The 17,858-nt window shown below is 45.2% G+C and overlaps 2 protein-coding genes across 2 annotated transcripts in view; one reads left to right on the top strand and one right to left on the bottom strand.

Moving 5' to 3' along the window:
• The window catches only part of kug (kugelei), a 175,590-nt gene that overhangs the window by 47,737 nt on the left and 109,995 nt on the right, over positions 1-17,858 (bottom strand). Inside the window, exons 13-14 of the mRNA XM_067792242.1 lie at positions 15,718-16,707; positions 11,817-12,000 (exon numbers count right to left, since the gene is read on the bottom strand). Coding sequence (XP_067648343.1) covers positions 11,817-12,000; positions 15,718-16,707 — 1,174 coding nt within the window. The remainder of the gene's footprint in view (positions 1-11,816; positions 12,001-15,717; positions 16,708-17,858) is intronic.
• Positions 1-17,858, top strand: part of Su(z)12 (Polycomb protein Su(z)12) — a 237,556-nt gene that overhangs the window by 109,983 nt on the left and 109,715 nt on the right. The gene's annotated exons all lie outside the window — the stretch shown is intronic.

Here is a 17,858-nt window from a genome sequence, read left to right as displayed (position 1 = left end):
TCCGTCCGGGATGCCGACGAGGTCATTTCGGGATTATTTCGGGATCATTTGGGATACCTACCGGCATCATTTCTGGATGGTTTTTGGGATTCGTCCGGGATCCCGTCGGGGTCATTTCGGGACTTTTTCTCGACTAATACGGGATCATTTGCGGACCCTTTCGGCATAATTTCTGGATAGTTGTCGGGATCCGTTCGGCATCCCGTCACGGTCATTTCGGAACTATTAGGGGATCATTTGAGGACCTTTCCGGCATAATTTCTGGATAGTTTTTGGAATCCTTTCGGGATCCCGTCAGGGTCATTTCGGGGCTTTTTCGGGATCATTTAAGGATGGCTTTCAGGATTCGTCCGGGAACCCGTCAAGGTAATTTCTGGACTTTTCCGAGACTATTTCGGGATCATTTTGGGACCTTCCCAAGATCATTTCTGGATGGATTTCGGGATTTGTCCGGGATGCCCTCAGGGTCATTTTGGGACTATTAGGTGAGCATTTGAGGACCGTTCCGGCATCACTTCTGGATGGTTTTCGGTATCCGTTCAGATTCCCGTCGGAATAATTGCGGGACTTTTTCGGGATCATTGGGGTCCCTTCCAAAATCATTTCTGGATGGTTTTTGGGATTCGTCCGGCATCCCGTCCGGGTCATTTCGGGACTTTTTCTCGACTAATACGGGATCATTTGCGGGCCCTTTCGGTATCATTTCTGGATAGTTGTCGGGATCCGTTCGGGATCCCGTCAGGGTCTTTTCGGAACTATTGGGAGATCATTTGAGGACCTCTCCGGCATTATTTCTGGTTAGTTTTCGGGATCCTTTCCGGGTCCCTTCAGGGTCATTTCGGGACTTTTTCGGCATCATTTAAGATTGGTTTTCAGGATTCGTCCGGTATCCGTCAGGGTAATTTCTGGACTTTTCCCAGGCTATTTCGGGATAATTTTGGGACCCTCCCAAGATCATTTCTGGATGGATTTCGAGATCTGTCCGGGATGCCGTCAGGGTCATTTTGGGACTATTAGGCGATCATTTGAGGACCTTTTCGGCATCACTTCTGGATGGTTTTCGGTATCCGCTCAGGATCCCGTCGGAATTATTGCGTGACTTTTTCGGGATCATTTGGTGTCCCTTCCGGCATCATTTCTGGCTGGTTTTTGGGATTCGTCCGGCATCCCGTCGGGTTCATTTCGGGACTTTTTCTCGACTAATACGGGATCATTTGCGGGCCCTTTCGGCATCATTTCTAGATAGTTGTCGGGATCCGTTCGGGATCCCGTCAGGGTCTTTTCGGAACTATTAGGTGATCATTTGAGGACATTTCCGGCATCATTTCTGGATAGTTTTCGGGATTCTTTCGGGGTCCAGTCAGGGTCATTTCGGGACTTTTTCTCGACTAATACGGGATCATTTGCGGGCCCTTTCGGTATCATTTCTGGATAGTTGTCGGGATCCGTTCGGGATCCCGTCAGGGTCTTTTCGGAACTATTGGGAGATCATTTGAGGACCTTTCCGGCATTATTTCTGGTTAGTTTTCGGGATCCTTTCCGGGTCCCTTCAGGGTCATTTCGGGACTTTTTCGGCATCATTTAAGATTGGTTTTCAGGATTCGTCCGGTATCCGTCAGGGTAATTTCTGGACTTTTCCCAGGCTATTTCGGGATAATTTTGGGACCCTCCCAAGATCATTTCTGGATGGATTTTGGGATCAGTCCGGGATGCCGTCAGGGTCATTTTGGTATTAGGTGATCATTTGAGGACCTTTCCGGCATCACTTCTGGATGGTTATCGGTATCCGATCAGGATCCCCTCGGAATCATTGCGGGACTTTTTCGGGATCATTTGGGGTCCCTCCCAAGATCATTTCTGGATGGATTTCGGGATCTGTCCGGGATCCCGTCAGGGTCATTTAGGGGTGCGTTCGAGATCCCGTCAGGGTCATTTCGGGACTTCTTCGGGAATATATCGGGATCATTTCTGGATGGTTTATGGGATCCGTCCATGACCCCTTAAGGGTCATTTCGGGACTATTAGGTGATCATTTGAGGACCTTTCCGGCGTCACTTCTGGATGATTTTCGGTATCCGTTCGGGATCCCGTCGGAATCAATGCGGGACTTTTACGGAATCATTTGGGATTCCTTCCGGCATCATTTCTGGATGGTTTTCGGGATTTGTCCGGGATCCCGTCAGGGTTATTTCGGGACCTTTTCGGGGCTAATACGGGATCATTTGGGGATCCTCTAGGGGTCGTTTCGTGACTTTTTCTGTATTATTTCGGGATCATTTTGGGACCCTTTTGGCATAATTGCTTGATGGTTTGCCGGATCCATCAGGGTCATTTCGGGACCATTTTGGGATCATTTGGGGACCCTTCCGAGATCATTTCTGGATCCGTCCGGGATGCCGTAGGAGCCATTTCGGGATTTTTTGTTACTTTTCCGGGATAGTTTTTGCACCCTTCCGGGATCATTTCTGGATCTGTGCGGGATCCCATCTGGGTCAATTCCGGACTATTTCGGGATCATTTTGGAATCCTTCCGGAATCATTTCTGTATGGTTTTCGCGATCCATCGTGGATCCCCTCGGAGCCATTTCGGAACTTTTTCTGGATTTAGTCGGGATAATTTAGGGACCCTTCCTGGATATTTTCTGGATGGTTTCTGAGATCCGTCCGGGAGCCCGTCAGGGTAATTTCGGAACTTTTTCGGGACTATTTCGGGATCAATTTGGTACCCTTCAGGCATCATTTCTGTGTGGTTATCTGGATAAGTCTAGAATCGTGTCGTTGTCATTTCGGGTTTTTTTGGGACTACTTCGGGAACTTTTGGAAACACTTCCGGGGCTTTTCTGGATGGTTTTCGGGATCCGTCCGCGATAGCGTCGGGGTCATTTCGTGGCTTTTTCTGGATAATTTCGTTATCATTTTGGGATCCTATCAGGTTATCAGCTCATAAAGTTCTTTTTTTTACTCAATTACAAAAATAAAATGCATTAGACAGAAAAAAAATTTTAAACAGATAACTTTATAAGCAGGCTAACGTGAATAGCCCACATATTTCATTTTCTCCTTGCGGACGGGGCCGCGGGTAAAGGCTAGTATATTATAAATGGCAAAGTTTGGATGTTAAGATGTTTGGATGTTTGGATGTTTGTCCAGACGTTTGTCTTTGTGACTCAATAACGCAAGAACGGCTGGACCGATTTGGATGAAATTTTGCACACATATAGCCAATAGTCTAGAAGGATCTACTAGCTATATATTTTTCAAAATGGGCGTGGTCTCCGCCCCCTAGGAACAGTTATAATTTAATTATTATATTTTTTCGTCTTTGCGACTGAATCACGCCAGAATGGCTACACGGATTTTGATGAAATTTGGGACACAGACAGTAGTCTACTAGCGAAATTTTTTTCGAACATGGAAAGAGGGGTGGGGGTTCCACGACCCCTTCGAGCAATTACTTTTTAATAATTTTTACTCATTATAACTTTACGTATACTGGCCTTCACCAATATCACAGACTCAAGGGGTCAAATAAGTCGAGGGCTTACAAAGTAAGCAGTGAAACACTCCGCCGCCCCCCTCCCCCCTTTATCTGCCTCTGGTGTAAAATCTATAAATTGTTATAACTCAATATAAATTTTCTCCTAAATCAATAGTTTTTGGTATCTGCCACATACAGATCGAGATCTAGACAATTTTGGAGGAACGATCAGTAGTCCTCTCCGTCTACACCCGCCATCCGCCCTCCTTCAATTGTTTTTATTAGCACGCTTTTATTAGCTTTACCAGTATGTTTCTATGTAACTTTTCATTCGCTCCAATGCGACTGCTGCCTTATTAACATGGTTTTATAATTAGTTTCACCTTATTTGTAATCCCGTAAGGGTCATATCGAGGCTCTTCCGGGTTCATTTCCGGATGGTTTTCGGGATCGGTCCGGGATCCCGCCGGGGTAATTTCGGGACTTTTTCGGGACTATTTCGGGATCATTTTAGGACCCTTCCGGGATCAGTTCTGTATAGTTTTCGGGATCCGTCAGGGATCCCGTCGGGGTTATTTTGGGACATTTTCGGGACTATTCCGGAATCATTTCGGGATTATTTCGCGATCATTTGGGGACCCTTCCGGCATCATTTCTGGATGGTTTTCGGCATCCGTCCGGGATCCCGTCGGGGTACTTTCGGGATCATTTGCGTACCTTCGAGAGATAAATTCTTGATGGTTGCCGGGATCATTACGGGACTTTTTCGGGGTTATTTTGGGTCCCTTTAGGCATCATTTCTGGATGGTCTTCGGGATTCGTCCGGCATCCCGTCGGGGTCATTTCAGGACTTTTTCGCGACTAATACGGGATCATTTGGGGACCCTTTCGGCATCATTTCTGGATGGTTTTCGGGATCCGTCCGGGATCTCGTCGGGGTAATTTGGGGACTTTTTCGGGATCATTTGGGGGCTCTTCCGGGGTCATTTGGGGGCTCTTCCGGCATCATTTCTGGATGGTTTTCGGGATCCGTTCGGGATCCCGTCGGGGCCATTTCGGGACTTTTTCGCTTCTAATACGGGATCATTTGGGGACCTTTTCGGCATCATTTCTGTATGGTTTTCGGGATCCGTTCGGGATCCCGTCATGGTCATTTCGGGACTTTTTCTCGACTTATACGGGATCATTTGGGGACCTTTTCGGCATCATTTCTGTATGGTTTTCGGGATCCGTCCGGGATCTCGTCGGGGTAATTTGGGGACTTTTTCGGGATCATTTGGGGGCTCTTCCGGCATCATTTCTGGATGGTTTTCGGGATCCGTTCGGGATCCCGTCGTGGTCATTTCGGGACTTTTTCGCTTCTAATACGGGATCATTTGGGGACCTTTTCGGCATCATTTCTGTATGGTTTTCGGGATCCGTCCGGGATCCCGTCATGGTCATTTCGGGACTTTTTCTCGACTTATACGGGATCATTTGGGGACCTTTTCGGCATCATTTCTGTATGGTTTTCGGGATCCGTTCGGGATCCCTTCAGGGTAATTTTGGGACTTTTTCTCGACTAATACGGGTTCATTTGAGGTACCTTCCGGCATCATTGCTAGATGGTTTTCGGGATCCGTCCAGGATCCAATCAGGGTCATTTCGGGACTATTTCGGGATCATTTGGAGTACCTTCCGGCTTCATTTCTAGACGGTTTTCTGGACCCGTCCGGGATCCCGTCGGCGTAATTTCGGGACTTTTTATCGACTAATACGGTATCATTTGGGGTAGCTTCCGGCATCATTGCTAGATGGTTTTCGGGATCCGTACGGGATCCCGTCACGGTCATTTCGGTACTATTTCGTGATCATTTGGGGTACCTACCGGCTTCATTTCTAGATGGTTTTCGGGATCCGTCCGGGATCCCGTCAGAGTCATTTCGGGACTATTTCGGTATCATTTGGAGTACCTTCCGGCTTCATTTCTAGATGGTTTTCTGGATCCGTCCGGGATCCCGTCGTTGTAATTTCGGTACTTTTTCTCGACTAATACAGGATCATTTAGGGTAGCTTCCGTCATCATTGCTAGATGGTTTTCGGGATCCGTCCGGGATCCCGTCTTGGTCATTTCGGGACTTTTTCTCGACTTATACGGGATCATTTGGGGACCCTTTCGGCATCATATCTGGATGCTTTTCGGGATCCGTCCGGGAACCCGTCGGGGTCATTTCGGGAGTTTTTCTCGACTAATACTGGGTCATTTGGGGACGCTTTCGGCATCATTTCTGGATGGTTTTCGGGATCCGTCCGGGATCCCGTCGGGGTCATTTCGGGACTATTTCGGGATCATTTGGGGTACCTTCCGGCATCATTTCTAGATGGTTTTCGGGATCCGTCCGGGATCCCGTCGGGGTCATTTCGAGACTTTTTCTCGACTAATACGGGATCATTTGGGGACGCTTTCGGCATCATTTCTGGATGATTTTCGGGATCCGTCCGGGATCCCGTCTTGGTCATTTCGGGACTTTTTCTCGACTTATACGGGATCATTTGGGGACCCTTTCGGCATCATATCTGGATGCTTTTCGGGATCCGTCCGGGAACCCGTCGGGGTCATTTCGGGACTTTTTCTCGACTAATACGGGATCATTTGGGGACGCTTTCGGCATCATTTCTGGATGGTTTTCGGGATCCGTCCGGGATCCCGTCGGGCTCATTTCAAGACTATTTCGCGATCATTTGGGGTACCTTCCGGCATCATTTATAGATGGTTTTCGGGATCCGTCCGGGATCCCGTCGTGGTAATTTCGGGACTTCTTCTCGACTAATACAGGATCATTTAGGGTAGCTTCCGTCATCATTGCTAGATGGTTTTCGGGATCCGTCCGGGATCCCGTCTTGGTCATTTCGCGACTTTTTCTCGACTTATACGGGATCATTTGGGGACCCTTTCGGCATCATATCTGGATGCTTTTCGGGATCCGTCCGGGAACCCGTCGGGGTCATTTCGGGACTTTTTCTCGACTAATACGGGATCATTTGGGGACGCTTTCGGCATCATTTCTGGATGGTTTTCGGGATCCGTCCGGGATCCCGTCTTGGTCACTTCGGGACTTTTTCTCGACTTATACGGGATCATTTGGGGACCCTTTCGGCATCATATCTGGATGCTTTTCGGGATTCGTCAGGGTCATTTCGGGACTTTTTCTCGACTAATACGGGATCATTTGGGGACGCTTTCGGCATCATTTCTGGATGGTTTTCGGGTTCCGTCCGGGATCCCGTCGGGGTCATTTCGGGAATATTTCGGGATCATTTGGGGTACCTTCCGGCTTCATTTCTAGATGGTTTTCGGGATCCGGCCGGGATCCCGTCAGGGTCATTTCGGTACTATTTCGGGATCATTTGAGATACCTTCCGGCACCATTTCTAGATGGTTTATGGGATCCGTTCGGGATCCCGTCAGGTTCATTACGGAACTATTTCGGGATCCTTTGGGGTACCTTCCGGCATCATTTCTATATGGTTTTGAGGATCCGTCCGGGATCCCGTCGGGGTCATTTCGGGAATTTTTCTCGACTAATACGGGATCATTTGGGGACGCTTTCGGCATCATTTCTGGATGGTTTTCGGGATCCGTCCGGGATCCCGTCTTGGTCATTTCGGGACTTTTTCTCGACTTATACGGGATCATTTCGGGACCTTTTCGGCATCATTTCTGTATGGTTTTTGGGATCCCTTCAGGGTAATTTTGGGACTTTTTCTCGACTAATACGGGTTCATTTGAGGTACCTTCCGGCATCATTGCTAGATGGTTTTCGGGATCCGTCCAGGATCCAATCAGGGTCATTTCGGGACTATTTCGGGATCATTGGGGTACCTTCCTGCTTCATTTCTAGACGGTTTTCTGGATCCGTCCGGGATCCCGTCGGGGTAATTGCGGGACTTTTTCTCGACTAATACGGGATCATTTGGGGTAGCTTCCGGCATCATTGCTAGATGGTTATCGGGATCCGTCCGGGATCCCGGCAGGGTCATTTCGGGACTATTTCGGTATCATTTGGGGTACCTTCCGGCTTCATTTCTAGATGGTTTTCTGGATCCGTCCGGGATCCCGTCGTGGTAATTTCGGGACTTTTTCTCGACTAATACAGGATCATTTAAGGTAGCTTCCGTCATCATTGCTAGATGGTTTTCGGGATCCGTCCGGGATCCCGTCTTGGTCATTTCGGGACTTTTTCTCGACTTATACGGGATCATTTGGGGACCCTTTCGGCATCATATCTGGATGCTTTTCGGGATCCGTCCGGGAACCCGTCGGGGTCATTTCGGGACTTTTTCTCGACTAATACGGGATCATTTGGGGACGCTTTCGGCATCATTTCTGGATGGTTTTCGGGATCCGTCCCGGGTCCCGTCGGGGTCATTTGGGGTACCTTCCGGCATCATTTCTAGATGGTTTTCGGGATCCGTCCGGGATCCCGTCGGGGTCATTTCGGAACTTTTTCTCGACTAATACGGGATCATTTGGGGACGCTTTCGGCATCATTTCTGGATGGTTTTCGGGATCCGTCCGGGATCCCGTCTTGGCCATTTTCTCGACTTATACGGGATCATTTGTGAACCCTTTCGGCATCATATCTGGATGCTTTTCGGGATCCGTCCGGGAATCCGTCGGGGTCATTTCGGGACTTTTTCTCCACTAATACGGGATCATTTGGGGACGCTTTCGGCATCATTTCTGGATGGTTTTCGGGATCCGTCCGGGATCCCGTCGGGGCCATTTCGGGACTATTTCGGGATCATTTGGGGTACCTTCCGGCATCATTTCTAGATGGTTTTCGGGGTCCGTCCGGGATCCCGTCGTGATAATTTCGGGAATTTTTCTCGACTAATACAGGATCATTTAGGGTAGCTTCCGTCACCATTGCTAGATGGTTTTCGGGATCCGTCCGGGATCCCGTCTTGGTCATTTCGCGACTTTTCTCGACTTTTACGGGATCATTTGGGGACCCTTTCGGCATCATATCTGGATGCTTTTCGGGATCCGTCCGGGAACCCGTCGGGGTCATTTCGGGACTTTTTCTCGACTAATACGGGATCATTTGGGGACGCTTTCGGCATCATTTCTGGATGGTTTTCGGGATCCGTCCGGGATCCCGTCTTGGTCATTTCGGGACTTTTTCTCGACTTATACGGGATCATTTAGGGACCCTTTCGGCATCATATCTGGATGCTTTTCGGGATCCGTCCGGGAACCCGTCAGTGTCATTTCGGGACTTTTTCTCGACTAATACGGGATCATTTGAGGACCTTTCCGGCATCATTTCTGGATTGTTTTCGGAATCCTTTCGGGATCCCGTCAGGGTCATTTTGGGACTATTTCGGGGCTAATACGGGATCATTTGGGGATCCCCTAGGGGTTGTTTCGTGACTTTTTCTGTTTTATTTCGGGATCATTTGGGGACCCTTCCGGCATAATTTCTTGATGGTTTGTTGGATCCATCAGGGTCATTTCGGGACCATTTTGGGATCATTTGGGGATCCTTCCGGGATCATTTCTGGATCTGTGCGGGATCCCATCTGGGTCATTTCCCGACTATTTCGGGATCATTTTGGGATCCTTCCGGAATCATTTCTGTATGGTTTTCGCGATCCGTCGTTGATTCCCTCGGAGCCATTTCGGAACTTTTTCTGGGGTATGTCGGGGTCGTTTGGGGACTTTTTCGGGATCATTTGGGGGCTCTTCCGGCATCATTTCTGTATGGTTTTCGGGATCCGTCCGGGATCCCGTCGGGGTCATTTCGGGACTTTTTCTCGACTAATGCGGGATCATTTGGGGACCCTTTCGACATCATTTCTGGATAGTTTTCGGGATCCTTCCGGGATCCGGACGGGGTCATTTCGGGACTATTTCGGGATCATTTGGGATACCTACCGGCATCATTTCTGGATGGTTTTCGGTATCCGTCCGGGATCTCGTCGGGGTCATTTGGGGACCTTTTCGGGATCATTTGGGGCTATTCCGGCATCATTTCTGGATGGTTTTCGGGATCCGTCTGGGATGCCGTCGGGGTCATTTCGGGAATTTTTCGCGACTAATACGGGATCATTTGGGAACCCCTTCGGCATCATTTCTGGATGGTTTTCGGGATCCGTCCGGGATCCCATCAGGGTAATTTCGGATATATTAGGGCTCATTTCTGGACCTTTCCGGCATCATTTCTGGATAATCTTCGGTATCCGTCCGGGATGCCGACGAGGTCGTTTCGGGATTATTTCGGGATCATTTGGGATACCTACCGGCATCATTTCTGGATGGTTTTTGGGATTCGTCCGGGATCCCGTCGGGGTTATTTCGGGACTTTTTCTCGACTAATACGGGATCATTTGCGGACCCTTTCGACATCATTTCTGGATAGTTGCCGGGATCCGTTCGGGATCCCGTCACGGTCATTTCGGGACTATTAGGGGGTCATTTGAGAACCTTTCCGGCATCATTTCTGGATAGTTTTCGGAATCCTTTCGGGATCCCGTCAGGGTCATTTCGGGGTTTTTTCGGGATCATTTAAGGATGTCTTTCAGGATTCGTCCGGGAACCCGTCAGGGTAATTTCTGGACTTTTCCGAGACTATTTCGGGATCATTTTGGGACCTTCCCAAGATCATTTCTGGATGGATTTCGGGATTTGTCCGGGATGCCGTCAGGGTAATTTTGGGGCTATTAGGTTTGCATTTGAGGACCTTTCCGGCATCACTTCTGGATAGTTTTCGGTATCCGTTCAGGATCCCGTCGAAATAATTGCGGGACTTTTTCGGGATCATTGGGGTCCCTTCCGACATCATTTCTGGATGGTTTTTGGGATTCGTCCGGCATCCCGTCGGGGTCATTTCGGGACTTTTTCTCGACTAATACGGGATCATTTGCGGGCCCTTTCGACATCATTTCTAGATAGTTGTCGGGATCCGTTCGGGATCCCGTCAGGGTCTTTTCGGAACTATTAGGAGATCATTTGAGGACCTTTCCGGCATCATTTCTGGAAAGTTTTCGGGATCCTTTCGGGGTCCAGTCAGGGTCATTTCGGGACTTTTTCGGGATAATTTAGAGATAGCTTTCAGGATCCCGTCAGGGTCATTTAGGGGTGCGTTCGAGATCCCGTCAGGGTCATTTCGGGACTTCTTCGGGACTATATCGGGATCATTTCTGGATGGTTTATGGGATCCGTCCATGACCCCTTAAGGGTAATTTCGGGACTATTAGGTGATCATTTGAGGACCTTTCCGGCATCACTTCTGGATGATTTTCGGTATCCGTTCGGGATCCCGTCGGAATCAATGCGGGACTTTTACGGAATCATTTGGGATTCCTTCCGGCATCATTTCTGGATGGTTTTCGGGATTTGTCCGGGATCCCGTCGGGGTTATTTCGGGACCTTTTCGGGGCTAATACGGGATCATTTGGGGATCCTCTAGGGGTCGTTTCGTGACTTTTTCTGTATTATTTCGGGATCATTTTGGGACCCTTTCGGCATAATTTTTTGATGGTTTGCCGGATCCATCAGGGTTATTTCGGGACCATTTTGGGATCATTTGGGGACCCTTCCGAGATCATTTCTGGATCCGTCCGGGATGCCGTAGGAGCCATTTCGGGATTTTTTGTTACTTTTCCGGGATAGTTTTTGCACCCTTCCGGGATCATTTCTGGATCTGTGCGGGATCCCATCTGGGTCAATTCCGGACTATTTCGGGATCATTTTGGAATCCTTCCGGAATCATTTCTGTATGGTTTTCGCGATCCATCGTGGATCCCCTCGGAGCCATTTCGGAACTTTTTCTGGAGTTAGTCGGGATAATTTAGGGACCCTTCCTGGATATTTTCTGGATGGTTTTTGAGATCCGCCCGGGAGCCCGTCAGGGTCATTTCGGAACCTTTTCGGGATCATTTTGGAACACCTTCAGGGATCATTTCTGTGTGGTTCTCTGGATACGTCTAGAATCGTGTCGCTCTCATTTCGGGTTTTTTTGGGACTATTCGGGGAACTTTTGGAGACCCTTTCGGGGCATTTCTGGATGGTTTTCGGGATCCGTCCGCGATAGCGTTGGGGTCATTTCGTAGCTTTTTCTGGATAATTTCGGGATCATTTGGGATCCTATCAGGTTATCAGCTCATTTAGTTCTTTTTTTTTACTCAATTACAAAAATAAAATGCATTAGACAGAAAACAAAATTTTAAACAGATAATAAGCAGGCTAACGCGAATAGCCCATATATTTAAAATTTTCCTTGCGGACGGGGCCGCGGGTAAAGGCTAGTAACGAAATAAACCTACTAAGCTCTACGCTATTTTGTTAACTTACCAGTTCTGTAATCGATTTCAAACACTTCATCTTCATTTCCGCTTGATATAGTGTAAATTAATTTTCTTTTAAGCGGACTTTCGGCTTGTATTGCTAAGGATAAGGCTGAAAAGAGTTCTGCATTTTCCTTGACGACATCGGAATAGAATTGTTTGTCAAATGTCGGCATAGAACGATCGACGACCTGCAGATAGTAGAAGCATGAATAAACGTATATTAATAGATTCGTACCACATATATGTAAATAGCTGCTTTAGCCTATCTCTTAAAGAACTTCAGCATCCTAGAGTAGCTGAACCGATTTGTTAGGCATTTGTAGAGCGCATTAGCTATCAAAGAAATTCACGACCCGAGCTAGAAACCGCTGTTCAAAAAAGTTCAATTATGCATTTCCATGCAGCCCGTATCTTAAAAAGGCTCCAATACACTAGGCACTAGTCGATCCCGTGCTACAGACTCTAATACTGTCAATAGTTTAGACTTCGCAACTGAAACATCGAACTACAATCCACAGATTTCGGAACCAATTACAAAGCTCGGCAACATCCGAAAGTGCTAATGTGAGGAGAGTAAACTGTTGCTAATGATGATAAGCTGTAAATCCTGTATATCTCCAAGAAAGTCAGTTTCTAGAATCATTTCAAAGGCTTTCTCTACACTGTAGTACATAATGCATCTGGCTTTTGATGAAAGCTTGATGGGGTAAGACATTTCGAGAGTCTAAGTCATATCAAAACCTTCGGGGAGTGTTTCTTTGTTACGCTATCGCAACAAAATCATTTTGGAAAAGGGGGCATAATATTATATTTTGAATAGGGCAAGAGGAGAGTGATACCGATGCGGTAAAGTAGAAAATGGCATTGGTGACCAAGTCCTGCGAGAAGTATTACTACTTTGTAGTTTCGTATGTTGTCAGGTTAGCATTGGTGGGGCTTTTTTAAAGCCGTGCGAAGAATTCACATACATTATAATCAGTAGTGGGCGTGAGCTTAGCACCCGCTAAGCGGCCATATATGTATGTTTACGACGAGCGAGAGCACAACGACTACTTCGTGAATATCAACGTTACTTCAGAGTACCAAAAAGTGCGCGTGACACGTGTTCATTGTAAAAGCGCTGAAATCAAACTGTTACTTGGTTATCATTAGGTCAAAATGACTGACAGCAAGAACTGCCACAATCTGACCGGCTGATCAGTTGGGGTCAAAAGTGTTTCCAATATGACATACACTACTGACTCGAAGTCGATAAAGCAGTGCCTGCTCAAAGTCCGCGCTAAAATTTTGTGTGCACAACCCCATTTCATTATTTCCCGTAGTTTCAGACGCTTTGGCAATATTTATTGATAACAAACGAAAATAAATTGCCAAAATGTTAACAAATCAAATGAAATTTGAATGACAAATATATCATACCGTTGGGCAATAGCCGTTTTTTCACTTATTGGTCAACAATATCAGTTAGTAGTCAAAACGAATAGCAAACGCATTTGATGTTGCATCACACAACGTTTTCATCGCTATTGTCAAGTTTGTCGTCAAATTTGACCTAGTGATAACCAAGCATAATTAAATAATTGATTTTGCTTTCGTGCTCGCTACGCGTTCGTGCATACACACATTCTCAATTTGGTAACCTTTAATATGTACTGGTGCCCACCGCTGATTATAATGAACAGGAAGTACCTTAGAGCAAAGTATACAGCACCAAAAAATTTCGAGCGCCTTCGATGGCGCGAAACGTGTCTGCGGTGCCCGTTTAAAAAGCCTTGTGTTTTCGTATACTCTGCATAGTAATACTTCTGAATTCATAAAAATAAATGAGGAGGTAAGTATACTGTAGACCGGGTCGGCCCCCATACCAAAACAATGTAAGCTTATGTTAAGAGGGTTTCGGAAGGAAACCCTATCAAAAACCGGGACCCATGTTATAAAATAACTCCGTCCACTTGGCAAATACTAAAAGCTTTCTAGGGCTTAAACAACTTGCTGCTTCCAGATCTGACAGCTGTATCACTCCTAATAGCTGGAGTCTTAGCCTGGCAAGCGCAGGGCACGAGCAGAAAATGTGCTCGATCGTTTCCTCCTTCAACCCGCACTTTCTACATCTGCTATCACTGACCAAGCCTTATTTAAAGGCATGTGATGCCAGAAGACAGTGTCCAGTCAAAATACCCATCATGAGTCTACAGTCCTCTCTCTTTAATGATAGAAGCAACTTTGTTAGTCTAAGTTTTTAATACCTACACATAATCTTCGGCACTTTTCAGCCCCGCGCTTGAACCCACGCATTTCCCGCTTGGTCGATCATGTGAACCTCTCGCCTTCTCTTAATCTCGCCCAGTCTAATTGCGACGTCTACGGAGCAAGCTTCAAGGGATGCGCCCCTTTTAGGTAGATCATCTGCTTTTTCATTCCCATCTATTCCCTATGTATGCTTCTCCCTGTCCCAATTCTCTCCAGAGACTGCTTACACGCTAACACGCATTTAGATGCTATAAAAGTTAACACTGTTACAGTTTAAGCTATCCTCTTCTAGTGTTTCAACTGCTTTGGTTACGGCTAATATTTCCGCTTGGAAAACGCTACAGTAATCTGGCAGCTTGTAGGATCTGTTTATTTCCGGATCAGCACAGTATACCGCAGACCCTACTCCTTCCACTACTTTGGAACCATCTGTGGGGTGAGAGTTTCGGACACACTTTTTAAATTATTTTTTTATCCTTCGAAATAGAGATCAAATTGTTTTTTTTTGTACCTTGGTTATTTGACATCCGATTTTTTTAATTGATACGTCATTATTTTGGTTTTGGAAATCTGCATATTTGCCTCTAATGTCCTTTCGAGCTATAAAGTCGTTTTCATGTTTCAATGTTATTTATAGCTACTAATCAACCTGACTCTTATTATATGCTATTCAATATGTGCGTATAAAAAACAGTTAACATACTATAATATCGTCCGCGTAGACGACGACCTTATGGTCCTCCACTTCCATGAGTTATAGTAGCTGGTTAACTGTCACCACCCAAACTAGCGAAGAGAGAACACCTCTTTACCAGTACAAAGCCGCAATCCTCAAGTCGCTTGCCGCCAGCACTTGGCATAAAGATAAAGAAACACTAGAAAAGGCTACAGGCCGGCCAAAATGCTGCTCTCTCAACTGACCCCTGAACATCAACCACATAGTGAGGCAAAACAGCTCAACATTAATGAGCAAAAATGCTGAAAAAACAGTTCTTGCTACTTGTCACAAACCTGAACACCCTAGAAACCAACTGCTTGCTCTAGTCCCGTCTTCGAGAGCCTCATTTCCGTAAGCACTATGATTAGATCCGACGCCTGCCAACACCTTTGATAGGTCGCGACCGGTGAACCCCGTTATCAATATACATTATCAAACCTAAGAGAAAATACCAAGGAAGACACAACTCACTCTGATCCAACTTTGTTCTGGATATTGTAACAGGTTAAACTCAACTTGTACAGAATCAACCGCGACATACATAATGAGATATGTCACATGACAGCAACCATCTTTTGAATTGTAGTGTGGAACTAGTTTCCTTGGACTACCGTTAGAGGACTTTGATGACAATTTGTGAGTGACCACACTTATTGAATAGGGTGTAGCGTTACTTGGAATGCGTTTCACTTTCAATGCATTTGATGGTACAATATATACACACACTTATAGACCACACAAATAGTAAAATTTTACTGACCCAAATAATTACATGAAATCAGCAGTCAACACAACAAGATCACCTGATAAAAACTTCTAAAGTTTTAAGAAGAAAAGAAGATAGGCCTAAATTGCTGGGTTTTGAGTGAGGGACAATCCGCGGCTTTGGTATAGTCAAGACAACAATATGCTTACGAACAATATATTTCACACTCACCTTAATATTAACTGTGGTATCCGTTGAACACGGTGATATCGCACCATCATAAGCAGCAACAATCAAATCATACACCCGCGTACTACCATCAATATTTTGTTTCAAGACCAGCTCCCCCGACTTGCGATCCACTTTAAATAGCTCACCATTGCCTTTCTTCATTTCATAGCGCACCTCACCATTTTCATAATTATCCAAATCGACAGCTTTTACTTTTGTTATCACCGTACCTTTGGTATCATCGACCGATAATGTAGCATAATATGGTAAATTCACAAATATCGGACAATTATCATTAACATCGAGTATCGAAATTTCAACACGAACGATAGCGCGTCGCATTTGCTTGAATTTTTCATAGAGTAATAAAGAACGTGCCTCCACTACTAATGTATAAGTGTCTTGGCTTTCGCGATCAAAAGGTAAACCAGTCGTTTTTATAGCACCCGACGTTTTTCCAATCACAAACAATTTCGTGGGACTTAAAATGCTGAATTCTACATTTTCATGCAACAAATTACCAACAACATTTACCAATCCTATCGTAATAATTTTGGAAGAATTTTCAATAGCCGAAAAGGTGTAAAAAGGTTTTTGAAAAACAAATCCTGGCGTTGTTAAAGTCTCTATGTTTATATCGATTTGTGCGATAGCCGAATATAAGCCATCCGAAGCTCTAATATGTAAAGTATAAAATGTGTCTAAATGTGTTATGTCCCTCGTCGTCACAACTCCCGTTACTCCATCTATCTCAAAACAACCGTCCGCATTTCCATCAATGATATCATAACGTATTTTCGTATTTTCATCCAAATCTGCGTCGGTCGCATTCAATTGGGCAATTATAATATTTTCATATGTCGGTTGATACAGTGTAACATTTATGTAGTTTTTAACGAAAATCGGCGGGCAATCATTGATATTTTCAACATCGATATGTATAGTTGAGTGATATTTTGCATATAGTTTTGGTGAGCCCAAGTCGTTGATCTAGTAAAATAGAAAAAGAGATAAAGACGAATTGTCGATGAGTCGCGGTATAGCTCGGGATCTAAGTATTTACTCTTACACCAATTTCATACAGAAGCTGAACGAAATATCAAATTTTTTTTCATAATGAAATAATTAATTTATCCTTTAACACAGAGCCACTTGTTTCATTAACGAACCTCCGTCAGCAACTCCCAAAAAATATGACGTTTTTTAACAAAAAAACAGCACAGCGTAGAAGCGGCAGGCGCGTCTTGTTGGACGTACATAACCGTCTTATGCATTCCAGTAATATCGCCACAATCACGCAAGATGTTACGTTTGTAAATATGAAAGAACTTGGCAATTGATTTATTTCGCCTTAGCCATTCACATACAAAATTTTGCGAAGCACTGTTATAAACATTCTCTCTATACAGGAAATATAATTTCTAGCCTATATTGTGTCCTATTCATCTGTTATATTGCATTTTTAATTGTGAAATATGTTGGAAAAGTTACCGAGTGGGAAAAATAATTTCACTTGTAAAGTGTGCCAGCACCCTTAGCCAAAGCAAATATCAAATTCTTCTTCTTTTGCGTTGCTTGCAACAAAAGTTGCAAGTTGGCTACTTTTTCATGTCACATTCCTTCGTGAATTGTGAACGTGTGAGGTTGGGATGGGCTGAGCGTCCTTGGGCCTGTCTTAAGGATAGCTTCTGTCCTCCCAACATGAAGTGAACAATTTTTTTGAAAATATATATTACTGATTAAAAAACCAAATTATTGTGGACTTCGTGACTGGCGTGGTGCCAATTAAAAACCTATTTGCTTTTGATTTTGTGCCTGGCGTGGTGGTGCCAATAAAAAACCAGAAATTTAACTTTTTTTTATGAGAAATAACGGAGTTTGAGTATCATTGAACGGAGCTACTGTGAATAACGGAGCTTTTGTGTATAACGGAGGAGCATTGAGAGTTAAGAACTGGCGTGGTGCCAATTAAAAACCAAATAATTAACTTTTTTATGAGAAATAATGGAGTTTAAATATCATTGAATAACGGACCTACTGAAAATAACGGAGCTTTTGTGTATAACGAAGGAATATTAAGATTTAAGAGCTGACATAATGCCAATTAAAAACCATACTGTTTTTTGGTTATATACATAACG

This window comes from Eurosta solidaginis, chromosome 5 (genome assembly GCF_040869045.1).
Source record: "Eurosta solidaginis isolate ZX-2024a chromosome 5, ASM4086904v1, whole genome shotgun sequence".
NCBI classification, from domain to species: Eukaryota; Metazoa; Arthropoda; class Insecta; order Diptera; family Tephritidae; genus Eurosta; species Eurosta solidaginis.
This window is presented reverse-complemented; position numbering and strand designations above follow the sequence as displayed.